Source organism: Phocoena sinus, chromosome 1, assembly GCF_008692025.1.
Source record: "Phocoena sinus isolate mPhoSin1 chromosome 1, mPhoSin1.pri, whole genome shotgun sequence".
Taxonomy (NCBI): Eukaryota; Metazoa; Chordata; class Mammalia; order Artiodactyla; family Phocoenidae; genus Phocoena; species Phocoena sinus.
In genome coordinates this window covers 113,791,725-113,816,671 of record NC_045763.1, presented here as the reverse complement: position 1 = coordinate 113,816,671, position 24,947 = coordinate 113,791,725, and the positions used below count along the sequence as shown (strand labels likewise).

The window sequence follows — 24,947 nt, the reverse complement described above, 5'->3', positions numbered from 1 at the left end:
GTCCCAAAGGCTCAACCTTACTCTCTGAGGTGCCAGCCCTGGCTAAAGGAGGGGGGTCCTTGTGAGGGCCAGTTAGCCTGCCTGGGAGCATTCATCCAGCCCCTGGTCTGGGTCCTCCTGCTAGTGCCGGCCCTGCTGAAGAGGCAGATCTCAGCTGGCGGCACCCTCAGGGCCAGGTCCCCAGACGCCCTGCCCAGCCCGTCATCACTGAGGGAGCCAGGCGCCCCAGGGACCCAGCTGGCCCTCAGGCTTTCCATTTACACTGGAGAGAATGATTTGTATAGGATATGATAGGAAGGACAGTAGTTGTAGCAGAATACCAGTCAGGTGAATTCCCAGCTCACAACGATTGCCCTTCTTTGAGAATAGCCCCAACCACAGAGGTGGACCTCAAATAATGATGTGCAGTGTCCTTGCAGGCTTAACCCTGACCTCTGGCCACCCTCCCGGCGGGAGACAACTGATCTAAGCTGTACCAATCATAGAAATGTGAAGGGATAAACTGAAAGCTGGTTGAAGCTGTTACCTTTTTTTTAAAAATTTATTTCAATTAATTAATTTAAATTTTTGGCTGCATTGGGTCTTCGTTGCTGCACGCAGGCTTTCTGTAACTGCGGAGAGCGGGGCTCTTCGATGCGGTGCACGGGCTTCTCATTGCAGTGGCTTCTCTTGTTGTGGAGCATGGGCTCTAGGCGTGCGGGCTTCAGTAGTTGCCAGTACGCGGAGCTCAGTAGTTGTGGCTTGCGGGCCTCTAGAGCGTAGGCTCAGTAGTTGTGGTGCACGGGCTTAGTTGCTCCGTGGCATGTGGGACCTTCCCAGAGCAGGGATCGAACCCATGTCGCCTGCATTGGCAGGTGGATTCTTAACCATGATGCTAACCAGGGAAGTCCCTGAAGCTGTTACCTTAATGGCAGTGTCCATATACTGCAGTTGCTGAGGCCTCCATGGCCTGGGACCCATGGAGACCGCCACTGCCATCAGGCTGCACAGGTGGGGATGGGGGAGAGGTTTGCTGCTGCTTTGAGGCCTGGACCCGGCCAGTGGGTGGCTGTGGTGAGGGCTTGTAGCTCTGCGGAACACAGCCCTCAGCTCGTCCCCGGGGCACCCCAGCTCACCCGCTGGCCCCGCGGCCGGGAGGGCCTGGAGGGTCCCGGCGAGAAGGCCGAAATCTGCCTCGGCCTAACCCACTCTCTGCTGAGAGGACCACTGCCCAGGCTGGACTGTTGGTGGAGTGGGACCTTTAACCGTGGCGCTCAGGGTCCCGGGCTAACAGCCGCGAGCTAAGAGGCCATGTGCCCGCCCCGCCTCATTACAAATCCAGGTTCCACAGCTGAGTAGTCAAGCGACTTAGGGCAACTTCATGACCTTTTCAGAGTCTTAGGTTCCTCATCTCTAAAATGGGGAAAAATAATAGTACCTGCCACGTGAGAATAAAATGAGACTATGAGCATAAAGCAGCACAGAATAAGTACTCAATAAATATTATTAGCCCTTATTATAACCAACTTTATTTAGAAAATAAAATATAAAAGCCTCAAGGGCAAACCACATTGCGAGAGAAGAAACAGGACACTCACAAACTCTGTGCCTGCAGAGGGAAACAGGGAGGGGAGTGGGGCTCTAAGGCCAACAGAGCACATAGCACAGGGAGATCAGCTCTGTGCTTTGTGACCACCTAGAGCGGTGGGATAGGGAGGGTGGGAGGGAGACGCAAGAGGGAGGGGATATGGGGATATGTGTATATGTATAGCTGATATACTTTGTTATACAGCAGAAACTAACACACCATTGTAAAACAATTAATACTCCAAAGTATAAGATGTTTTTAACATCCAAGATGTTAAAAAATAAATAAATAAAGCCAACAGAGGAGGTAGGGGCCAAATGTAGTAAGTACTTAATATCCATAAATATTTGTGAGAGTGAGTGAACTAGAGGGAAGTAAGATCACCTGCCCTCTTCCCAAGAACAAGCCCTGTGCATGCATTTCCTGGAAAAACAGGAAGTCTAGATGGGCAGATTTGACATAGTGATGATGGTTCAATTCAATGCCAACAAGCTGGCACCCTACCCACCCCTGTGCCAGGTCTTCTACTTAGAATGAGTAAGCCATTCCTTTGGGGAGCTCCAAGCTCCTTCCCATAAACACAGCCCTAACTCGTTGCAGTATTTGGTGCCAAGCGGTGTGCTAGACACACATTATCATACTTACACCTCACAACAATTTTGTGAGATAGGAGTTATCTCTTCCCTTTTATAGATGGGAAACAGAGGCTTAGAGTGATTAAGTAATTTATTGAAGGTCAAACAGCCAGTAAGTGGATAGAGCCAGGATTCAAACCAAGCTCGTCTCACTGAGACTGTATTCAGTATAGTCTCGGTGAGACTATAGCTCCTATAGGGCTACAGGAACCTAGAAGAAGGAATGGTCAATATTTGCCTGGAGTGTGTTCTGGAAAGACTTCACTGAGATAATTTAGAAAAAACAAAAAGGCACAACAAACAAGTGGTTCCCAAGTGTCTACTCTGTACCAGGCACTGTGCTTATCTCCCTGACTTCAGTAGTGACCTGGTGAGGTGGTGGTATTCCCTCCATTTTACAGGTGACGAAGTAGGCTCAGAGAGCTGTAGTCAGTCAGGTCATAATTCTGTGTGTCACTCCCACTGAATCAATATGATGTGGCCCATGAGGCAACACCATGGACAACCCCCTTGTCACGTCCCACTGAGGATGCAGCTTTTGTACCACACTTTCCAGTTTCTGAAACTACGTTACACAACCCCCCCTGTCCTGTGATTTCCTTCTCATCTGCATCTGATGATGAAACAAGTGATGACTGGAGAAGCACTGTCCCTCTGCCCAGGGCCCATCGTCCTGCACTTCTCTGGTTAATATTCCCTAAACCTCACCTCTTCTCCTCCATGAAACCTTCCAGGATAAACCCCAGCATGAAGGGCCTCTCTGTGCACACCTGTTACCAATTTTGTCCTTATCTGTTACCATCCGTGTAAGAGTCTGACTCTTATGAGCCTTCTGAACCTCGATAGGGCAAAGACTTCTTAATCATCTCTCAGTATTTTGGCCTCAGTATTTTGCACAGTGAACCTCTTTTATTAGTATCACCTTTATTAGCATGACTAAAATTTTTTCTCAAGAAAGCAATGTGCCTGCTGTGGTTCCCATCCTTTGGGATTCGGGAGCCTCTACCCAATCCTTCATTCAGATCTTTCATCTAGATTCTTCCTAAAGTTGTCATCCATACATGCCTTCCAGAATTTCATAGGGTGTATAATCACCGACAGCCCAGAGGAAGACAGCAGTTGCCCTCTTTACAAGTATGGTTGGCGATTGCCTCACTTCTCGTGTCATGTGACTCTCCCATAGTTATCACATGACACATCCACTCCATTTTGCCGGAATTAACCCGCAGGGCTTTTCTGGTATGTATAGCTACCTCAGGCTCCTGCACCCCTGTTTTTTATTTAGCTGATACATCTATCCCTCCGAGGTTTGGAACCCCGCAGTCTTCTCATCTGGTGATGGTGTTTTCACGTCCTTCCAGAGAGGTGAGTGGGCCAGGGCTCCCAAATGGTCTTGTCGCTCTTTCTGGAATCCTGGCCCTCCAGGTTCTGGAATTCAGTGAAACGACACACTCTCCTCGAAACCAGGCCATCACGGCCCTTTGGATGGAGGGACAGATGGAGGGAAGGTGAGGTTGAGGGAGAAATGGTTAGGAGGAGGGGTGGAGGAGGGTCCTGGTCGGGGTGGGCAGAGAGCTATTATTAGCAGAAGGCTTGGAGGGTGTCTGGACCCAGGTGTCTGTGGGCTTTGTTCCATTCTATTAAAGGTGGGAGACTAGGCTGGGTGCCCAGAGGCAGCCGAGCCCTGCCTGGGAGAGTAGATGAGAGGTGGAGAGGGGCTTGCCCTCTAGCCTCTCCTCATTCTGTTCTCAGGAGTGTACCAAGCCCCAGGGACAGAGTAGGCATCATGGCTCCCAGCCTCATGGGATTGCTTCTGCTTCAGGCCGTGTCGTTGGCATCAGGTGAGTCAAGGAAGAGGGAGGGAGCCCCGAGGCCCCCTTCTGCCTTATGGTCCTTTGGTAGTCTCTGACATACGGTGGTGGACTTCATTAGATGCTCACTAAACCCTTTTGAGTGACTGAGATCAACTGTGGGGTACATCAAGAGAATCTTTGAAATCAGTATTCAGTCTTTCCTTCCAACTAGTGTGCCCCTTCTCCCCGTCTTCCTCCTTCATTCAGCCCTTGCCTCTCTTGTGCTGTCTCCCTCCCAGGGTGCCCGCCCCTGCAGCCCTAAAAGCTTTGGCTACAGCTCAGTGGTCTGTGTCTGCAATGCTACGTACTGTGACTCTCTTGACCCCCTGACCCTGCCTGACCCCGGCACCTTCAGCCGCTTTGAGAGCACACGCAGTGGGCGCCGAATGGAGCTGAGTCTGGGGACCATCCAGGCCAACCGCACAGGCACAGGTAACCACTACACCCCTCCCCCAGGCTGGGGTCCTCCTGGAGCTAAATCATGCCAGCAATCACCATGGAGTTTCTCCCCTGGGCACTGACACCCTTTATTCCCTGCGGATGTCCTCAGGGCTGCTGTTGACCCTGCAGCCAGATCAGAAGTTCCAGAAAGTGAAGGGTTTTGGAGGGGCCATGACAGATGCTGCTGCTCTCAACATCCTTGCCCTGTCACCTCCTGCACGGGATTTACTACTCAAATGTACTTCTCTAAAGAAGGTAAGGAGGAAGGGGACAAGGTGACATAGTGCAATTGACACTTTGACCTTTCCTTTGACCCTGGACATCCACCCATCCCTGACATATGGGTCTCTGTTAATGCCCAGTGAAAAAAAAGATTGTCCTACCCATCTTCTGCTGAGTGCCTGGGGCCTCTCAGGCTCAGAAGGTCTGCGCTTCACCCAGAGCCCAAGTTCCCCTTAGCCCTCAACTCAGACATAATTTAGGACTGGCAAGTGGTAGACAATGCCCCAACATTCTCCTACTGACTCAGACACACATATCTTGGTCTTCTTTTTTCTGCAGGAATCGAATACAACATCGTGGCGGGTCCCCATGGCCAGCTGTGACTTCTCCATCCGCACCTACACCTATGCTGACACCCCTGATGACTTCCAGTTGCTCAACTTCAGCCTCCCAGAGGAAGATGTCAAGCTCAAGGTGGCCACTCTGGCTGCCTCAGGCCCCGGTGGCATTGATGCCTGGTGGCTGAGAGGCCTCAGGCTAGAGCAGTCTGCAGAGAGACATAGAACGTGCCCCTCTGCTCTCTGTGTTCTGTCCTGGGGTGGGAGGGAGGAGGCTGATAGCTAGGCTGATACACTGGGTGGGCCAATCTGTTTATGTTCCAACTCTGGATGTCTCTCTCCTCACCACCTTGTTTCTAGATACCCCTGATTCACCAAGCCCTGGAGTTGGCCCAGCGCCCTGTCTCACTCTTTGCCAGTCCCTGGACATCACCCACTTGGCTCAAGACCAATGGGGCAGTGATGGGAAGGGGACACTCAAGGGTACATCCAGGGGATCTCTACCACCAGACCTGGGCCAGATACTTTGTCAAGTAAGGGAACAGCAGGGCCATGGGGTCCGGACCAGCCTCCCATCTTGGACACCCTGGTCTATGTCCCAGCCCTTGATCTGGTTCCGCCTCCAGATCTCCTCAGTTCACCTTTCTACCTTCTGGGTCTTTCAGACTCAGGCCCCTCAGTTTTCCCCCACCCAGTCAGGCCTCCTATTCCCCAGGGTCTCGGTTCCCTGTCTTGGCCACGATCACTCACACCCTTTCCCTCGCCAGGTTCCTGGATGCCTATGCTGAGCACAAGTTACAGTTCTGGGCAGTGACAGCTGAGAACGAGCCTTCTGCAGGGCTATTTAGCGGGTACCCCTTCCAGTGCCTGGGCTTCACCCCTGAACACCAGCGAGACTTCATCGCCTGTGACCTGGGCCCCACCCTGGCCAATAGTACACACCGCAACGTCCGACTGCTCATGCTAGATGACCAACGCCTGCTGCTGCCTCACTGGGCCCAGGTGGTAAGGACCAGGAGCTCCATGGGTGCCCTAGTGACCCCCAAGCCCAGCATCCGAATGGCTGGCTCCCGAACAGAGTGCCTTCCCTGCCCCAACTCTTGATTCCTAGAGCACCCTGGCTGGGACCAAGTGCCCAGGTGGCACCCCTGGGGTGCTGGTGATCCCCCTCTGCATCTCCAGGGCCCCATGAATCTCCACGGTTGTCACTTTAACCCCCTCTAAGTTGTGTTCATCCCACTGCCCGCTTCTCAGGTCCTAGTGCCTCTTCCAGAACCCTTTGTGCAGGACCCAGGCTCAGTGGCTCTCTCTCCCCAGTAGTCCTTCCCTTTCCCTGTACAGGTGCTGGCAGACCCAGAAGCAGCTAAGTATGTTCATGGCATCGCTGTACATTGGTACCTGGACTTTCTGGCTCCAGCAAAAGCCACCCTGGGGGAGACACATCGCCTGTTCCCCCGACACCATGCTCTTTGCCTCAGAGGCCTGTGTGGGCTCCAAGTTCTGGGAGCAGAGCGTGCGGCTGGGCTCCTGGGATCGAGGGATGCAGTACAGCCACAGCATCATCACGGTGAACCACCTGTCTCCCTTTCCGCAAAGCAGACCACCTCAGACCCCTTGCTAGTCTCACCAAAGGCTCCTCTCCAGCTTTTCCCCAGCTGGCTTACTCTTTGGAGCAAATTTTGGGATATCATGATCCCCTCTGTTGCCTTCCCTTCACAGATCTACACACCATCACCCTCGTTCCAAATGCTTGAGCGGTTACATCTGCCTCAGATTCCTCAGCTTCTCTGGCGATGCCTCTGTCCTCACAAACCCTCGCTCCTTAGATATTACTCCCCTCACAAAGGCTGAGGCAACATAGCTCGTCTCCCTCATGTGACACTTAACTGTATTCACTGGGGGCCTTTGTCTCTGCCCTGTTCCTACCCTAGAACCTCCTCTACCATGTGGTTGGCTGGACTGACTGGAACCTTGCCCTAAACCCTGAGGGGGGGACCCAATTGGGTGCGCAACTTTGTCGACAGTCCCCATCATTGTGGACATCGCCAAGGACACATTTTACAAACAGCCCATGTTTTACCACCTTGGCCACTTCAGGTGAGTGGAGGGCAGGCACCCCCACTCCACACCAGTCCTAGCATCTCCTGCACTGGGATTGTATCCCCACCCCCTCTACCCCACCCCCCACCCCCAGTGAGGAAGCAGGAAGGTGCTGAGGGTGGGAACTTTGGGAGCAGCACGCATGTCCCCCTTGCACCATCTAGGCAGGTAGTGACTAGCTGGCATTCGATACACAGACAATCCCTGAATGCCCGATGCTGGGACTGGGAGGCGGGAGGGCAGGGCACGCCCAGCTGCACGGCTTGAGGCCTGGAGAGTTAGGGCAGAGCTTTGGAAGGGTTCTAGGGGGAGGGGGTAGGTGGTAGGGAAGATGACTTCTTAAGTGAGAGACTGATGGGAGCTGCCCTCAGGGCCAGGGGGGCTGGGCTGGGGTCCCTGACGATGCCTGTTCCCACTTCAGCAAGTTCATTCCTGAGGGATCTCAGAGAGTGGGGCTGGTTGCCAGTGAGAAGAATGACTTGGACACAGTGGCACTGATACATCCCGATGGCTCTGCAGTTGTGGTTGTGCTAAACGGTGAGAGCAGTGGGGCCTGGGAACTGGGCTGAGGACAAGACGGTGGGCTTGGCAGGATCACACTCTCAGCTTCTCCCCCCCACCTCCCCCAGCTCCTCTAAGGATGTGGCCTCTTACCATCAAGGATCCTGCTGTGGGCTTCGTGGAAACTATCTCACCTGGCTACTCCATTCACACCTACCTGTGGCGTCGCCAGTGATGGAACAGATACCCAAGCAGGCGCCTAGGCTCAGCATGGACATCAAAGGGATAGTCAGCTCACATGCTGTCTGTGGCTACAGAGGGTACAGCAGGACTGGGGGGGGAGCTTAAGTGACGTAAGCCAGAGGCAGTGTTTGGGTGACTCACTCTCCCCCTCTAGTTGGTGCCAGGGGCTGGAGGCCCCTAGGGAAAGGACCGGGAGGCCCCAGTGGTCCTCCACCCCCATGCTTGTGTGAGCGTGTGCTGTGTGCTGGTTGCCTGTGGAAACTGGGCCCGGGCCCAGGGTGAGCTCACTGTCTGTACAAACACAGGGGTGGGGGGTGGATGGCAAGAGAGATTAAGGAAAGGAAGAGACTAGGAAAGCTGAACCCAAAAACTGGGAAGTGCTTGTCTTTCTTGGAGATGCAGAACCAGGTCCATGCAGATGTCAGCACCAGGGCACAGGCAGTGAAAGAAGCCAAGCACCAGTGGGTAGACTCAAGCACCCAGATGGCCCCCTTGGTCCAGCGAGGAAAAATGGCAGCCTCTTAAAGGAGAGAATGTCTGATCCCAGTCAGTGTGAGCAGTTTTATTCTGGGGGTGGGACCCCATTTCCAGCCATACCAACAATGGGGAAACACAGGAGCCTCTGGAATGCATGACAGTAGAAAAATCAGTCCTGGGAGCATGAGGATAAATCATTCCTCTTCAACCTCCTCAGCCATGCCCAGGGCCCGTGTGCGTGGGGCCCGGGCAGGTGGTGCCCGGTGGATGGAGACAATGCCACTGAGCAAGGCATAACCCGCCATGGCTGCCAGCCCCGCCAACACGGATAGGATCTGGTTCCGGCGCCGATATGGCTCCTCCTCAGTCTCTGGGTTTGCTGGTGTCTGGCGTGGAGGTGGCACCTCAGCTGAGGGGCAAGGAAGGAAGGTGGGTCGGGGGGCTGGTTTCTGGTCCCTGCCCACTCTCCGCAGAGCGAGCGCCCACCCCCCACCCATCTGCCCCTTACCTCCCTCCCAAGGGAAGTAGAGGCTGAGGATATGGGTGCAGTAGGCACACAGGTTGTGCAGCCCCCGCAGGTGGGCCTGCAGTTTCCCACTGGGCAGCTTCGCCTGCTGCAGCAGGGCCAAGTAGCTGAAGACAAAGGCATCCAGGGAGGCGGGGCTGCAGCAGAGAGAAAGGGTGGGATGGAGAAGGGGGAGAGATGGAGTCGGAGGAAGAGTCGGCCCTGGAAAGGTAGGCTCTGGGCAGCAGGGGAGGAGAGGACACACAGTTCTGGTCCTGGTGTGGGGAAGGCGCCCCAGGTGGCGCCAGCCTGCCTTGAATGGGACTCTATCCCAGGGCTGCATAAAGGGCACATTGAGTGCCCCGCAGCCCAGCAGGTCCCTCCTGGGCCTGGCGGCCCTCCCACCCTCCTGTACCACTGAGGCGGCTCCGGGCCCACACACAGCCCCACTGTCACCAGATCCAATGTCTGTCCCGAGGACCTCTTGTCCAGAGCCTGAGCCCACCCTAGCCTCTGTGGCTGTCTGAACCTGTACCTTCTTCCAAGCCACCTATGATTCCCCAGGAGTCAGACTCACGCATCTCCAAAGAAGAATTTCTGAGAGCCCAGGCGCTGAGAGAGAAGGGTCAGGCATTCCCGAGCTTCCTGGTACAGCTATAGGGGGACACCAGGTCAGCTTGCGGCTGCGGGAACAGTGCCGCCTCCCCTGCCAGGCACTCCCACTCCTGGCCACCGCCCTGGGGGCTCCTCTCATACAACAGCCCCCTGTCCCAGATGTACCTCCTTCTCCAGCTCTTCCTCCTCCTCTGGCCTGTGCTCCCCACACAGCAGCTGCAGCCGCTCCACGTACTGCCGCTGCATGCGGCCAGGCAGGAAGAAGTTGAGGGGAAAGGGCATAGCCTCTGCGTACCACTTCCGGGTTACTTCCACATAGTTCTTGGCGTCTACCCAGAAAGTATGTATCTGGATTGGGTGTGTAGGAAGGAAGAAGCAGGTCTGAGCCAGTGCACCTGCCTGACACAGGGTGGGCTTCTGGTCCCCATGCTGCTCCAAGCCTGTGGGGGTGGGGTGGGGGGGTGTCTGTGTGTATGCCCGACCCTCTCGCCCACTGACCACCCATGCTGGGAGGTCTGGGCACACTCACCAGCACCGGGAGCAGCTTCTCCTCCAGCAGAGACATAAAGGCCAAGGTGTCTGCTCCTTGCCGGGCTGACAGATCATAATCAGCATTGTACTTCTGTGGAGGAAACATCCACTGTGAGGTGGATGCTGGGGGACTCCAGGGACACTTCCTCAAGGAGGGAGGCATCCTGTCTGGCACCACCCACACTGACCTCTGAGTGTAGCAGAGGTAGAGTGTGGGGCTTTGCTCGCTGAGGCCCCCTTGCCTGGGCCCAGTCAGTAGCCTGTTGCTGTTGGCGGGAAGCCTGGACCTTGGAGCCTGCTGGCCGTCAAGGTCCCGCGCCCATTGGGGGTTGGAAGGAAGGCCCAGCCACAAACCAGGAGCAGCTCCCAGAGTTTCCACAGAAAGCTGGCAGGATGCCTGCTGACGGCAACTTTCTAACGGTAACTTCTCCGATCCAGACACCACAAAACTAGCAGAGCGGAGCTCAGATGCAGGTTGGGCCTCAGTCAGTGCCTCGGGTACTAGGGGACGCCATCCTCATGCTCCCAAGACCCAGTGAACCCACGTCTAGGGCCCCAGTGCCCAGCTCTTGGGTGTTTCTTCTATGTCATTCCATGGCCCAGGCGCCACCACCACACACATTCCAACCATACCCCCAGGTCTCAGCCTGCCACACCTTGTAGGCTCTAGTATCTGCTCCTCAGCACCCTCCTCCACATCCTGAGTAAACGTTGTCCCCAAATAACCTCTTGAGTGTGATCCTTAAATCTCTCTGGGCCTCATTCTCCCTCATGGAATAGGGATAATCATCTTTCTCTCAGTGTGGCTGTGTTAGGAGAAAACTCTTTGGAAACTGGGAAAGCTGTGTTCATACATAAGGCAACGATAGCCCAGTCCCGCCAGGAACTCTGGCTTTTACCTGGATCCCCTCTCTCCATGCCTCTCAAGCCTCCATTAATTCCCTGGTTCCTCCACCTTTGGGAAAGTAGAAATGAATGAGAGCCCCATTTCTGACAATATGTTCACTTTTGGAACTAGACCATGAAACTAGAAGAGCCCTTGGAAAGCATCCTGGCTAAGCCTCGTAGTTTTACAAATAAGCAGCTTACGGCTCTGAGAGGTTAAGCAATTTGATCAAGGTCACACAGCCAATGACAGTGAAAAGCACAGCCTAGGCCTCCCCAATCCTCTCGTAATGCTCTCTCAACTTCCCCACCCTGGCTCTTAGCCTCGTCCATCCTGAGCCCCATATTATAAAGCCCAACCTGGTCCCTGAAAAAAGGGCAATGGCCCTTAGCAATCCCTGTCTGGTGCCATCTTTTTTTTCTGGTCTCATCTTTGAGGACCTCATCTGAGCCAACTGTTCTCTCCTACTCTCCTTTCCCTTCCATGTGTCATCAGCCTGTTCATCTCTCCCTCCTCACCCAGCAGGCAGAAGTCATTGTGCCTCCAGATGCCTTGACAGTGGCCTAGCTGAATCTCTACCCTACTACTTACTACATCACAGCAACACGTCTGTGTCTCCTCAACCAGACTGTATGTTCCTTGAAGCTCGGTCCCCTGCGTCTGGTTTGGCATATATTTGGTACTCAATAAATGTGTGTTGCACTGAATTGACTGAACGTCTCTCACTGGCAGCCCCCCTACCCAAGCCACCTACCTCTTTTCGAAGGTGGGTGATGATCTTGTGTGGTACTGAGATGACCTCTCCGTGACTGGTCTGAAGGGCAGGCAGAGTTCCTGACGTTGAGAAAGAAGTATGTCCACCAGAGAGCTGCCTATCCATACATAACTGCACCACATCCCTGTCTGTCTCCTGCTCTTCCCCTTGTACACTCCCTTCCTCACCCCCCAGGGACACTGGGTACCTGAAGGGCTCCGCCAGGGGTTGGTGATCTTGTGCACCTTGAGTGGGGCACCAGTAAATCTGGCATAGGTCTGCAGGGAAGGAAGCAGAAGGCAAAGAGGCCAGGGACAAGGCCCCCACAGGGGAATCAAGAAAAGAAATAACATTTATTGAATACCTTTTGTGCTATGCCCTATGCTTAGGAATTGCCTCACAAAAAAAGAGGTAGACATTACTGTTCCCATTTTACAATGGGCAACACAAGGGTCACAGAGATTATGGACATGTCCATGATTACAAGTCAGCCAGGAAAATCCTTCCCTCTCTCTCCTCTCCTGCGATCTACCTGGTGAACACCTAGCCTCATTTGGAAGCACTAACCATTCCTTCCTGGGCAGTCTCTATGGCCTGTTCCCACTTATAACTTAGCACCTGAACATTTTATTACACTTATTTGCTGACACGTCTATCTTTCTGTGAACAACTTCAGGGGAGGGACCAAATGCTATTCATCTTTGCATGCCAATGTTTAGTATTTGGAAGAGGCCTAATACATGCTTATTAAATGAGTGAGTGAATGTGTGAAGTGAACTAGTCTGCCTGGCTCCAAAGCATTTTCTACAGAGCCTGGCTGTGGGCCCTTTGGTTAAATAAAGAATAAACTCAGTAAATGCTGTTGATTGAGGAGGAGGAAAGGGAGCCTGAGGAGAAAGCAGCAATGCCGAGCCAGAGAACCCTGAGATCGTCTAGCCTTAGTAAACCTCTGGATGAAGAAACAGCGCCCAGAAAGACGGGTTCGTCCCAAGGTCACAGAGCCAGTAAATGGATGTGCAAGAACTAAAACTCATCTTCTGAACCCCTGATCAGGCCTCTTTCCACCGCTAAACAAAACCTAGGCGGCTACGACACAGGACACTGAGTCTATACCGGCCAGCCACGCTCTTTGATGGCCTCAGTTTCCCCCACTGCACCCGTGCTGAGGCGCCCTGGCAAAATTCGGATGACCGGCTAGTCCGGGCCCCCTCCCCAGTCCTCCAGGGCGCAGCAGAGGGCGCCGGCGCCGCTCCTCACCAGCACGGCCAGGCTGTCCAGGTCCACTGAGGGCAGGCCCCAGCCCCCTGCCCAGCAGAACAGCTCCATGGGCGCCGCCATTTGCCCGCCCTCTGTCCCGGAAGCACCTCCCCCTGAGCTTCCGCCCTCCACTGTGCGGATCCGCCCCCAGCCCCTCAGGCGGATCGCAGTGGAGAGCCGGGGGAGGCCCTCAGGAGGGCGCGGCTTATCCCGGCCAGAGAGGCAGCCTGACGGCGTGGGGCGGGGCCGAGGGCTTCGGGGGAGGGCGGACGCCGCCTGATCCAGAGGTGGCTCGCGAAGGGGGGAAGGGCTCTCAGCGCGGCGCGCCTTGGAGAGTCAGGGTATCTCGGCCGAGGGGAGCCCTGAACCCCCGAAGGCGCGGCGGGCCCAGGAGGAGGGGGTTTTGTGCTCCTGGACGGGCTCTGGGGGCCCTCGCAAATCTGCACGAGGTCTGGGCTGCTCTGGGGGCCCCTCAGGGCTCGGCCCCGAGCGGGGGCTGCGGGGGTAGGGGGCGTCCCCCGAGCTGCATGTTTTCCACAGCGCGTTATGTTTGGAAACGGCCCCGCGCCTCCTGTTGCCATGGAAACAAAACAGGGGCGGTGGCGGCGGCCGGAGCGAGGCCGGGCTGGGCCTGAGTGGGGGAAGGGGAGGTGGGGCTCGCGGGCTGTTGCCTTGGTAACGGGAACAGAGGCGCCCCTCTGCTTCATCCGGGTCACGGCCTGTCCGCCGGTACCCCAAGTGTTCCCAGTCTGGCCCCCGGCCCCTGGCCTGTCCTTTGGTCTACTCCTGTCCTTGGTGTCCCTTTCCTCTTTCCTGATTTCTTCAACCTCACTGACCACTGTTTTAGACTCTCCCTCCAGTTCCCAGCGGAGGCTTCCAGACTCGAAGTTTTCCTAGGAATGAGGGAAAAACGGAGGCGCAAGCACAAGTCATGCCCCCCCTCCCCCAATAAAGAGCACTTGCTCTATCCAAGCAGCAAACTTCATGCCATGCGGCCATCCCCTGGGCACTACAGCGAGCTAGTTTCGGCCACTCCCTTGGAATTCTCTCATGCCAGCTGTGGAATAATGCCCACTGTCTGGCACTGCCCCGCCAAGGGTTCCTGCCTTCCCCAACTGTGGCTTCCAGAAAACAGTAGCATTCGGTAGCAGCCCCCAACAGCGAGATGCCGGGAGAGAGGGAGTCACCTGGGGGAGAGCACCATTAGGGAGAGGCAGGAGGCAAGGAGGCCTCCAGGACTCTTCCCCAGTGCCCCTGGTTCCAGGAGCTGGGTATGCCTCCAGGGTGATTGGCAGCTCTTTGTTTCAGCCCCCCCCTCACCGCCTGCCGGCCCCCCCCCTCAACTCCCCCTTCCAGTCCCTCCGCCCCCCAGCTCCTGCTCTCCGCCTAGCCTTTTCCCCTCCCAGCCGCCTGCCTGCCAGGGGTAGTGAGCCGGCTGAGCGGCATGGAGACGCAGGAACTTCGGGGGGCCCTGGCTCTTCTCCTCCTTTGCACTTTCACATCTGCCAGTCAGGACCTGCAAGGTAAGCCTGTACCAATCTTCTTAGCCCCCTCTCTGCCTCCTCCCCTTTTGCCCCCAGCCTAATAGCAGGGAGCATGCGGGCAAAAGGAGAGGGGAGAGTCCTGACACTGAATCAGAGAGAAGAGTTGATGAAATTATGGCCCTTTGGGGAGGAGTTGACACCAGAAGGTGGTGGATGAGCGGGAGCTGGCCAGGGTCAGCATGAGGCCAGGGCAGAGGACTCAGGAGCTGGATGCTAGCTAGGGCTGCCTGGCTGGGTTGGTGTCTGAGCAACCCCAGGCACCCCAGGGTTTGGGAGAGCAGCTCAAAGGTGGCTTCTTTCACCCCTGGGCTCCTGGCTACCTAAGAACGGGATGGGGGGTGGGGACCGAGAGGTCTGGGCCCTCCTGGAGGTCTGGTGGTAGGATGGGCCTGTGGCTGTGGGAGAGGTAGCTGGAGCAGATGACACAGGCACAGATTCTTTGCTGGCTGGAAGGGAAACCACAGATTGGCCAGGACGCAGGAGGCAGAGGAGCTGGGTCGTACGTTCCTGTAGGAGAGAGCCAGACAGTAGGAGGGTCGGAGCCTTCAGTGAGCAGCTGTTCTCATCCAGAGCGAGCATGCTGAACCCCCAGGATGGGAGGAGGGGCACTAGGGTGTGGAATGAGCCAAACCCAGCCGTGTAAAGAGAAACTGCCTTCCTATTTCTGTGCTGTGGGCACCAGGTGCTACTCCTGCCTGGGATCAGCACAGTGACTCCTTTGCGCCACCTGGTGGGAGCATCTCAAGTTTGCGGGGTGCTGTTTCTGTATTTCCAAGTGAGCCTCAGGCCTGCTGGTTCCCAGAGTGGCAGTAAGGAAGGCACAATGCCTTGTCCTCTGATGGCGACAAGGGCTGAATTTCGAGGAGGTGACTAACACTGTCAGGTGGTGATGAAGGATGCCCCACCCCCGAAGGCTCAGAGGAGAGAGCAGGCCTTAGCATTTGACAGGGGTCTGACCTTGATCATCCCTGCGTGACCAGTGATTGACCTGCTGACTGTGGGCGAGTCCCGGCAGATGGTAGCTGTGGTGGAGAAGATACGGACAGCCCTGCTCACTGCTGGGGACATCTATCTCTTGTCCACCTTCCGCCTGCCCCCCAAGCAGGGTGGTGTCCTCTTCGGCCTCTACTCTCGCCAAGACAACACACGGTGGCTGGAGGCTTCTGTTGTGGGCAAGATCAACAAAGGTGACTGGTGGGCATCTCCTTTCCTGCCGTGGTGACTCCTTTGAGCACTCTTCCTCATCCCCACTCTCAGATCCCCCTTAATTCTCCTTGGGCTCCAGTGGGGACCGTGGACCCATCAGGCTGTGTCCAGGCACCAGGGGCACCTGGTGCTTAGGAGGTGCCTCAGGAGGCCAGGCACCCAAACAATAGGGTGAGGCATCTGTAGGAATGGGAGTTGTATGTGGGAATGCCTGGGGGGAGGGGAGGCATGCCTCTGTGCCCCAGAAGTGGTATCACTGTGTCCCAGGGATCTGAACTGTCTCAGATCACTGGGACGGTTCAGTGGGTACGGAACCAGCTGCCACCCTAACGGGAGAGAGTGATCTGATGACACTGAAGACTAAGAAAGTCCTAGTCTTTGAATCAATTTGGAAAACATTTTTCGTGTACCTATTATGTACAAGGTGTTGAGAGATACATAGCTGGATAAGGAATGATAGTCCTAGAGATGTGGTATTCAGAAGAATTGATCCATCCCGTCTCTCAGCTGGGAGATGGGATGGGGGACGGTGCGCATACTGACCTCCCCTTCTGGGCAGTGCTGGTGCGGTACCAGCGGGAAGATGGCAAAGTCCATGCAGTGAACCTACAGCAAGCAGGCCTGGCTGACGGGCGCACACACACGGCTCTCCTGCGACTCCAAGGTCCGTCCAGACCCAGCCCTGCCCTGCATCTCTACGTGGACTGCAAACTGGGTGACCAGCATGCTGGCCTTCCGGCCCTGGCCCCCATTCCTCCAGCGGAAGTCAGTGGGCTGGAGATTAGGACAGGACAGAAGGCTTATTTGAGGATGCAGGTGAGCAGGAAAGGAGGACCCCCTGAGTGTCTGTGAAACAGTTTGCACCGGTGGGAGGAAGAATTGGTAGGTCCTCCCACCCTACTCTGTTTCTGTCCCCCCAGGGCTTCGTGGAATCTATGAAAATGATTCTGGGCGGGTCCATGGCCCGGGTCGGAGCCCTGAGTGAGTGTCCGTTCCAGGGGGATGAGTCTATCCACAGTGCAGGTAACACAGACTTCTGTTAGCTGACATCCTGGACCCCGGGTCCCTCCCATCCTGTTGACCTCCCTCCCCCTTAACAGCAGTTCTTTCGGCTCACCTATTCCTGGGGCTTCTGACTCTGTGAACCCAAATCTCCTTCACCTCTGACTCTATGATCTCCAAATAATACCATCCCAGCAGGAGGTGTGGGTCAAAAAAATCTCCTTTAAGGTCATCCCACCTACCAGGGTGGCCAGAAAAATAAAATGATCCAAAAAAAGAATAGAACTCTGAAGAACTCTGCGTGGGGGTGAGGAAGTTAGCTGCTTGGTCTTTCTTGGTTGACTGAGCTAAGGGTCTTGAGTCTTTTTTAGCTCCCACTGGCATCTGTCACCTACCAGCCATTTACCTAAGCACTGCCCATCTGCCTGGTCTCTCTAACAGGGATGCTCAGAGGCTCTTACCTAAATAAAGTGTCCACTTCTCCCAGATATTTCAAAGAGCTCTTGTGGTGGAAGCTTGGGAGAGAGGAAATGGAATGTACTGGGGCCCTGGCCCTGCTTCGGGTCGCCTCTCACTTGGATCCCTTCTGCCACTACCATGCCCAGGAACAGGAGGATTTGGGTTTTGACTATCTGTGAGGCAGCTCCCTTAGAGGGACCCTCATCCAGTGGAGGAAGCAGGTGCTGCTTGTGCACCACCACTGCCCTCCTACCATTCGACACCACATCTTTATTCCAAGACTCCAGCCCTTTGTTCCTGTTCCCTCCCTCCTCCTTACCAGCCAGGCCCCTCCTCACATGTCCACCCTCTGTGTTTTCTTGTCCTCTCTAGTGGCCAACGCACTGCACTCCATCCTAGGTGAGTAGGCCTCGCTGAGGTGAAGGGGCATGAAGATGGTGGGGGAGGAGCAGCTGCCTGAAACTAAGTCCTTTTCAGCCAGGAATGGGGTGGGGTTTAAAGATGGGTGGGCAGCAGTGGCAGCACCTGGCTTATTACCCAGAGAGGTCCCGGGGCTGGTGCCCCAGTTCTGAGCCTCTCTGTACCCTGGACCCTGACAGGGGAGCAGACCAAGGCGCTGGTCACCCAACTCACCCTCTTCAACCAGATCCTGGTAGAGCTGCGGGATGACATCCAAGACCAGGTTTAGTGGGCTGGTGAAGGGTGGCGCTGATTCTGGGGTGGGGTGGCGGATGCCAAGAGCTGACTCTGCCCCATCCTTCTGTCTACCAGGTGAAAGAAATGTCCCTGATCCGAAACACCATCATGGAGTGTCAGGTGTGCGGTGAGTAGGAGAGTAGAGGAGGGCTCCAGGTGGCGTCAGTGTGCTCCCCACCCCAGGGCTTTGGCCTCCACTTCTGGTGAATTAAATGGTGACTTCTAGGTGACTCTGACTGTGCCCACCCCCCACCCAGGCTTCCATGAACAGCGTTCCCACTGCAGCCCCAACCCCTGCTTCCGAGGCGTGGACTGCATGGAAGTGTATGAGTACCCCGGCTACCGCTGTGGGCCCTGCCCCCCTGGCCTACAGGGCAACGGCACCCACTGCACAGACATCAATGAGGTGGGTGAGGACCCTTTCTGGAAGGGCACAGAAAGCTGGGGTGAGGGAGTTAGGAGAGGCCCAAGAAGGTGGGGTGAATGTTGGTCAGAAGCAGAGGAACCCTGGGTTTAGGAGAGGCTGGAGACCAGAAAATACATATGAGAAGGGAGGGAGACAAGTCTGGGATGAAGACTGCAGGGCCACGCAGGGAAGGAGCTGGGAGAGTGGCAGGGGCATTTTGAGAGGGCTGGCTAGGAGGGAACCCACAGGAGGCTGGGGGTGGGATCAGAGCATAAATGAGGTTGGGGAGGGTAGGCCTGCAAACAGGGAGACCAGGAGCAGTGGTCCTGGGATCACAGGCAGGGGCCTGACCTCTTCTCGTCTGGTCCCCAGTGTGCTCACGCGGACCCGTGTTTCCCGGGCTCCAGCTGCGTCAACACCATGCCTGGCTTCCACTGTGAAGCCTGTCCCCGAGGCTACAAAGGCACACGGGTGTCTGGTGTGGGCATCGACTACGCCCGGGCTAGCAAACAGGTCAGGTTGGGTAGAGTCCGTGGACAAAAGATCTTGGCTTTGCAGGGGCGGGGGGCTTCTGGGTTGGATGTGGAGCCCTTGTGATAAATGGGATGAGGCTCCTGGCTCATCTGCCAGCTTCGCATTGGTTTTCGGTCTGGGCTTCATGTCCATGTTCAAAGATAAAGCCACACCAGTGCTCTCTCCTGTATCTGAGGAGACCCACCGTAGGTCTGGTTCTACCCAAAGTCTGCTCCTTCAGGTCTGCAACGATATTGATGAATGCAATGATGGTAACAATGGTGGCTGCGACCCAAACTCCATCTGCACCAATACTGTGGTGAGCTGAACACCTGAGTGTCTGGGTGGTGGGAATGTGCAACGCCCTCTTCAGATTTCCTGCTTCCCCTCCTCCTTCTCTAGGACATTACATGTGGTAGGTGTTCAACACGGACCCGGTTTGGAATTCTGATTCTGCCTCTTACTAGCCATGGCCTTTAGCAAGTTATTTACCTTTTCTGAGCCTCAGCATCCTCACTTGAGAAATGGGGCTATTACCCTCCTTAAAAAGTTGTGAGGAGAACCTAAAGGAGATAAGTAATGGACCTGTCCTATTAGCTGTGAGGGTCCCTCCTACACCCCTCAGGGGATGGGGATGTTGCTGGTTATGGTGGGCTGACCCTCCTTCCTGAGACACTGCCTCCCTACTCTTAGGGTTCTTTCAAGTGTGGTCCCTGTCGCTTGGGCTTCTTGGGCAACCAGAGCCAGGGCTGCTTCCCAGCCCGGACCTGCCACAGCCCGACCCACAGCCCCTGCCATGTCCACGCGCACTGTCTCTTTGAACGCAATGGTGCAGTGTCCTGCTCGGTGAGCTAGGCCTGGGGCTTGGAAGAAAAGGGGTGTGTGTGTGACCATGTTTAGGGACTGGTATGGGGGCTTGCATGGGAAAGGGAGGTGGGCCCGGGCCCAGAAACTGGTTGGTGAAAATAGAGCCTGAAGAGGGTGGGTTGTGGGGAGCCAGCCCAGACCACTAACTTCCACCCTTTGTGTTGCCCCAGTGTAACGTGGGCTGGGCTGGGAACGGGAATGTGTGTGGACCCGACACAGACATTGATGGCTACCCGGACCAGGCGCTGCCCTGCATGGACAACAACAAACACTGCAAGCAGGTGCTGGGGGCAGGCGGGCAAGTGAGCAGGATAGGGCACCCCAGGCTAGGATAGGACAGAACTCATCCATCCATTTCCTCCCCTTGACCTTTAGGACAACTGCCTTCTGACACCCAACTCTGGACAGGAAGATGCTGATAACGACGGTGTGGGGGACCAGTGTGATGATGATGCTGATGGGGACGGGATCAAGAATGTTGAGGTGGCTCCCAGATGTCCTGACCTTTCCAGCTTCTCTGTGACGCTGTTGCCTTGTCCCATAACCCTGTCCTCCATTGGCCACTGGCAGCTCCTGAGGAGGGGCCCTAATACTCCACGTTAGGGAGCCATAACCCTGGTGCCCACGATGAGGTGGACTACAGGGAAGTTGGGTGGGTGGGACGGAGCCAAGCAGTTGGGTCGTCACAGGAGTGGTGATTGTAGACAAGGGTACAGGGATGAGGAAGATGCGAGGTGGCCAGTGGTTCAAGGGAGGCCTGACTCTTTCCCTCCCACCCAGGACAACTGCCGGCTGTTTCCCAACAAGGACCAGCAAAACTCAGATACAGATTCATTTGGTGATGCCTGTGACAACTGCCCCAACGTTCCCAACAATGATCAGAAAGACACAGATGGCAATGGGGAAGGGGATGCCTGTGACAACGACGTGGATGGGGATGGTGCAGGCCTGGGGCTGAGGGGGCGGGGCATGCTGGGAAACCTCTAAGAATTTGGATATGGTGGGAATGAAGCGGGGAGGCTGAGAATTCGGGAAGGGCAATGCTTGGGGGAAGTCAGCCTGGGTGAGAGATTACCTGTGGCAGATGTCAGTGGGAACGTGAGAGAGGGTGTGGGGTTAGGCAGGGAGTGGGCAAGAGGATAAGACAAGCTACAGGCAGATTTCCTGACCAGCTGTCCTCTGGATGGGAGATAGAGCTCAGGGCTTTCACCAACCTAGAAGACAGAGTGATTCGTTCTAGTGATAACCTTGTGTTACCTGCATATCTTCTAGGCATCCCCAATGGATTGGACAATTGCCCTAAAGTCCCCAACCCCCTGCAGACAGACAGGGACGAGGATGGGGTGGGAGATGCTTGCGACAGCTGCCCTGAAATGAGCAATCCCACCCAGGTACAGGGGAATGGAGAGGGCAGGGAAGGGGTGGAGTGACTGGTGGATGAAGCCCAGCCCTTTGGATGGGAAGTGGTCAGGTCACCCTCTTTAGAGTTATCAAGAGGAGATGGTGAGAATGGGTCCCTCTCTCTCAGACAGATGCAGACAGCGACCTGGTGGGGGATGTCTGTGACACCAATGAAGACAGGTAGGGTTTTGGCCAAGAGATGGAAAGTTAGGGGATACTTTACTTTCCTCTAGGACGTTCTCAATTCCCTCTAGGATCTAACTTTAACTCTCCACTACTATCGAGTAGCAGGTCATTCCCATAGTCTACCTTCCATTCTTACTGCTGGACCTTCACCTCATCTGGCTGACCGCAAGGGGTCTGGCTGAATGCAGGGTAAACCCCAGAGACTCCTAAGCAGAAGAGTGGGGAAGGATGTGGTACCTTTAAAAGCCTTTATTAGGTGCCTCTTTTTCTGGACAGTGATGGCGATGGACATCAGGACACTAAGGACAATTGCCCACAGCTGCCCAACAGCTCCCAGCTGGACTCAGACAATGATGGACTTGGAGATGAGTGTGATGGGGACGATGACAATGATGGTGTCCCAGATTACATGCCTCCTGGTCCTGATAACTGTCGCCTGGTACCTAATCCCAATCAGAAGGACTCAGATGGTAAGGCTGGAGTCCTCAGATGATTGGGCTGGCATGGGCTTTGCTCAGGGAGAAGTGGCAGGCCTTGCTGGGGAGTGAGGGAAGGCAGGGTGGCGGAGAGAGGTCAACATCTCAAGGCCCGAGAGGTGGAAGTGTTGGCTACTGGCAGTGGCCAGGGCCTTCCTGAGGACCTGGCTTCATCCTGCCCAGGCAATGGCGTTGGTGATGTGTGTGAGGATGATTTTGACAATGATGCAGTGGCTGACCCCCTGGATGTGTGCCCTGAAAGTGCAGAGGTAACCCTCACGGATTTTCGGGCCTATCAGACCGTCGTCCTGGATCCTGAGGGTGATGCTCAGATTGACCCAAACTGGGTCGTGCTCAACCAGGTACTAGGGCAGTGGGCTGGGCGGGTGCTGTCAGGCCAGACTAGCAAGCAGGGCCTAAGGAGGGCAGCACACCTGGACCAGGGCTTTTGTCTTTACTGCATACCACCAGGGCATGGAAATCGTTCAGACCATGAACAGTGATCCCGGCCTGGCAGTTGGTATGTAAGGGACACCCAATTCAACAATTTCAATGACTTCCAAATGGAGGGGTCCTACAGGCAGAGGATGGAGCCACACATTTAGCAGGCATCCCTTCCCATCCCCACCCCACAATGGGCATCAGTAGCTTTGCTGCCCCTGACCCTGATCCCATCCACCCACCTGCCCCCAGGATATACAGCTTTCAATGGTGTGGACTTTGAAGGTACCTTCCATGTGAACACAGTGACTGATGATGACTACGCAGGCTTTCTCTTCAGCTATCAGGACAGCGGCCGCTTCTATGTGGTCATGTGGAAGCAAACGGAGCAGACCTACTGGCAGGCCACACCTTTCCGGGCTGTTGCCCAGCCCGGGCTACAGCTCAAGGTCCCGCAGCTGCCCAGATTCCCCAATCCAGGGCCCTTTCCCAAAGGCTCCCCCACCAACCCTGGGGCCTCCCCCACTGCCTGAGTAGGGGGAACCCTCTTACCCAGACATCTGGCCTGGAGGTTGGCTCCCTGGGGCTCCAGAATATTCTCCTGACTCCCTTTTCCACCCGCACTTACCAACCTGCCGTCTTCCCTCGGTCGGGTCCTGGGGTTGACCCACTGTGTTTGCCGATGCCCCCTAGGCAGTGACATCAGTGTCTGGCCCAGGCGAGCACCTCAGGAATGCCCTGTGGCATACAGGTCACACCCCTGATCAGGTGCGGCTGCTGTGGACTGACCCACGGAATGTGGGCTGGCGTGACAAGACTTCCTACCGCTGGCAGCTGCTGCACCGGCCTCAAGTTGGCTACATTCGGTGAGGGGAGGGGCTGAGCCCTCCCGAGGGACCCCAGGCCCAGCCTTCCCTTCACCTCTAGCTGGGACTCCCCAGTGACCTCCCCTCTACCCAGTGCCTTGATGCCATTGGGCCCGGACTGGGACCGCTTCTCTCTACCTCCCCTCTCACCACAGACTTGCTGTCCTGGCCCTGCTTTCTTCCTAACACCAGGCAGCTTGGGCTCTGGTGCTGGTGCTGCCGAGGACCTATAAGCAATGTTGGGCAAGTCCTTCTTTTTCTGTGCCCCATTTTCCCCTCTGTAAAATGAGGGTGCGTCTGGGAGCCTCCAAACCCCAGGCCAGTCTGTGGAGAGGCACATCACATCCAGCCCCATCACCGGTACAGCCCAGAACCTGCCTCATCAAAGTGTCTGACCTGGAAGGGATCATCATTTACAGAAGAGCTTATGGAAACCCAGACTCCACACCTCTTAGTAGCGAGGCTGAGGCTTCTCAGTTCAGCACTCTGTCCACAACTTTGCATTTCCTATTTGGTGGGGATGGCAGGGAAGGGAGGGGCAATGGCCAAGAGCCCAGAGTGCAGGGACTTGGGTTGTTTCCCCTTTAAGGTGCCTGGGGCTGCGGGGCACCAGGACAGGGGATGGGGGGGTGGACTAGAGCCTGGGAAGCTGGTGACTTCACCCCCCAGCCCATTGTACTCATCGTCATGGCAACCCAATCCTCGCTTGGAATGCGGCTGGTGCTTTGAGATGCAAAGGGGGCTGGACAAAGAGCCAGGGGCCCCAGGCCTGAGAAAAGCACCCCCCTTCCCTCCCCTTTCCTTCCTCCCTTTTCCCCACCTCCCTTCTCTCAGGCCTGGTGAGCCCAAGGGGGGTTGGGGATGAACAGGGCCAGGTCATGGTGGCACAGTGTCCACTGGCACCCTAGCACCAATGGACACCCCTATCCTGGACAGGGTGAAGCTTTATGAGGGTTCCCAGCTAGTGGCCGATTCTGGGGTGATCATTGACACATCCATGCGAGGGGGGCGTCTTGGTGTATTCTGCTTCTCCCAAGAAAACATCATTTGGTCCAATCTCCAGTATCGATGCAATGGTGAGGCTCCAGACGGAGATCAGCCTGACCTCTCCTGCCCTAATGGGAGTCACTTCTTCTGACCTTAATCATATCTCCTTTCTCAGACACAGTGCCCGAGGACTTTGAGCCATTCCGGAGGCAGCTGCTCCAGGAAAGAGTGTGAAGAGGTGGCCACCGGCTTCAGAATCCTGATTTTAGACCCTCAGGCCTTGGGGTCCATCCTGGAGACCCTGGGGTCTAATTTACAGCCCCTCAGCCAAACACAGAACCTCCTCTGGCACCCATCATTTCAGCCCCAGAGGTGTGGTGACCCCACTGTTCAGGACATGAGAAGTTTTTGAGGGGTATTTCTCAGGCATTAACGCCAGGAAAGACAACAGCACGTTGCCATAAAGTTCCAATTGTTTTCTAAGCCAGTGCAATTACTTATTTTAGGGGTTTTGCCGGGATAGTGTGGGGAGCAGGAAAAAACCTGAGGCGGGGAGAGGACTAGTAGAATGGAAGTTAGAGATCTAGAGGAAGTTTGTCTGAGTTTGGGGCACGGTGAGGAAGGTGCTGGACGGGGGTTAGGTGAAGGACGGAGGTTAGGTGAAGGATGGGGTGGTGGTCGGAGGATGGCTAAAGTCCTCCCAGCCCCACTTACTCACGGTGGCAGCGGCGACACTCCAGTCTAAGAGCAGCCGGGTTCGAGAGCCAGGAGGGCTGGGGCTGCCCCGCTCGGGGTGAGGGGGAGGCCGGGGGGCCGAGGGGGCCGGAGGCCGGGACGAGTGCAATATTGGCGGGGGAAAGAACAACACTGCACCGCGTCCCGTCCCTCCCGCCCGCCCGGGGCCCGGAATCCCGCTCTCCACCGCCTGAAGCCGGACCAGCTCGAGAACCCGGGACGCGCTGGGGAGTTAGG

General features: G+C 55.8%; 3 protein-coding genes across 11 annotated transcripts; 2 read left to right on the top strand and 1 right to left on the bottom strand.

The window, feature by feature from the left end:
* The first annotated feature begins 3,599 nt into the window (after positions 1 to 3,599).
* GBA (glucosylceramidase beta) lies at positions 3,600 to 8,446 on the top strand. Its single transcript, XM_032624092.1, is given in 14 exon segments — positions 3,600 to 3,710; positions 3,955 to 4,043; positions 4,296 to 4,487; positions 4,606 to 4,751; positions 5,058 to 5,192; positions 5,417 to 5,589; positions 5,824 to 6,061; positions 6,398 to 6,508; positions 6,510 to 6,623; positions 6,988 to 7,044; positions 7,046 to 7,081; positions 7,083 to 7,153; positions 7,578 to 7,693; positions 7,786 to 8,446. Coding segments are annotated over 14 exon segments (1,608 nt in total). The 5' UTR covers positions 3,600 to 3,687; the 3' UTR covers positions 7,893 to 8,446.
* Positions 8,439 to 13,069, bottom strand: MTX1 (metaxin 1). Of its 2 annotated transcripts, XM_032624114.1 has the most exons (8): positions 12,926 to 13,069; positions 11,877 to 11,946; positions 11,669 to 11,748; positions 10,027 to 10,119; positions 9,663 to 9,845; positions 9,460 to 9,536; positions 8,886 to 9,040; positions 8,439 to 8,786 (listed from the first exon to the last, which is right to left on the bottom strand). In XM_032624114.1, the coding sequence occupies exons 1-8, from the start codon at positions 13,004 to 13,006 to the stop codon at positions 8,572 to 8,574; spliced, it is 954 nt and encodes a 317-aa protein (XP_032480005.1). In that variant the 5' UTR covers positions 13,007 to 13,069; the 3' UTR covers positions 8,439 to 8,571. The 2 variants fall into 2 exon arrangements, with proteins under 2 accessions (XP_032480005.1, XP_032479995.1); XM_032624104.1 differs by having other exon boundaries at positions 8,448 to 9,040.
* A 144-nt stretch (positions 13,070 to 13,213) lies between these two features.
* On the top strand, positions 13,214 to 24,458 carry THBS3 (thrombospondin 3). 8 transcript variants are annotated; one of them, XM_032624043.1, is made up of 24 exons: positions 13,231 to 13,374; positions 14,234 to 14,448; positions 15,450 to 15,656; positions 16,235 to 16,491; positions 16,596 to 16,698; positions 17,509 to 17,535; positions 17,736 to 17,818; positions 17,908 to 17,959; positions 18,090 to 18,238; positions 18,611 to 18,751; positions 18,993 to 19,070; positions 19,445 to 19,597; positions 19,789 to 19,899; positions 19,994 to 20,101; positions 20,399 to 20,558; positions 20,891 to 21,009; positions 21,147 to 21,199; positions 21,482 to 21,675; positions 21,865 to 22,043; positions 22,153 to 22,201; positions 22,375 to 22,571; positions 22,816 to 22,988; positions 23,925 to 24,064; positions 24,151 to 24,458. In XM_032624043.1, the coding sequence occupies exons 2-24, from the start codon at positions 14,370 to 14,372 to the stop codon at positions 24,207 to 24,209; spliced, it is 2,871 nt and encodes a 956-aa protein (XP_032479934.1). In that variant the 5' UTR covers positions 13,231 to 13,374; positions 14,234 to 14,369; the 3' UTR covers positions 24,210 to 24,458. The 8 variants fall into 8 exon arrangements, 5 of the variants coding, with proteins under 5 accessions (XP_032479970.1, XP_032479942.1, XP_032479927.1 ...); XM_032624036.1 differs by having other exon boundaries at positions 13,217 to 14,448; XM_032624051.1 differs by lacking the exon at positions 23,925 to 24,064 and having other exon boundaries at positions 13,215 to 14,448.
* Positions 24,459 to 24,947: the final 489 nt, after the last annotated feature.

Coding starts and splice junctions, on each gene's coding strand:
- THBS3 (XM_032624036.1), top strand. CDS start 14,370: ATGGAGACGCAGGAACTTCGGGGGGCCCTGGCTCTTCTCCTCCTTTGC. Junction 17,819..17,907: donor GGGATGACATCCAAGACCAG/GTTTAGTGGGCT, acceptor TCTGTCTACCAG/GTGAAAGAAATGTCCCTGAT. Junction 22,989..23,924: donor CCTCAAGTTGGCTACATTCG/GTGAGGGGAGGG, acceptor TATCCTGGACAG/GGTGAAGCTTTATGAGGGTT.
- MTX1 (XM_032624104.1), bottom strand. CDS start 13,006: ATGGCGGCGCCCATGGAGCTGTTCTGCTGGGCAGGGGGCTGGGGCCTG. Junction 11,947..12,925: donor TGGACAGCCTGGCCGTGCTG/GTGAGGAGCGGC, acceptor CCTTCCCTGCAG/ACCTATGCCAGATTTACTGG. Junction 9,041..9,459: donor AAATTCTTCTTTGGAGATGC/GTGAGTCTGACT, acceptor TCTCTGCTGCAG/CCCCGCCTCCCTGGATGCCT.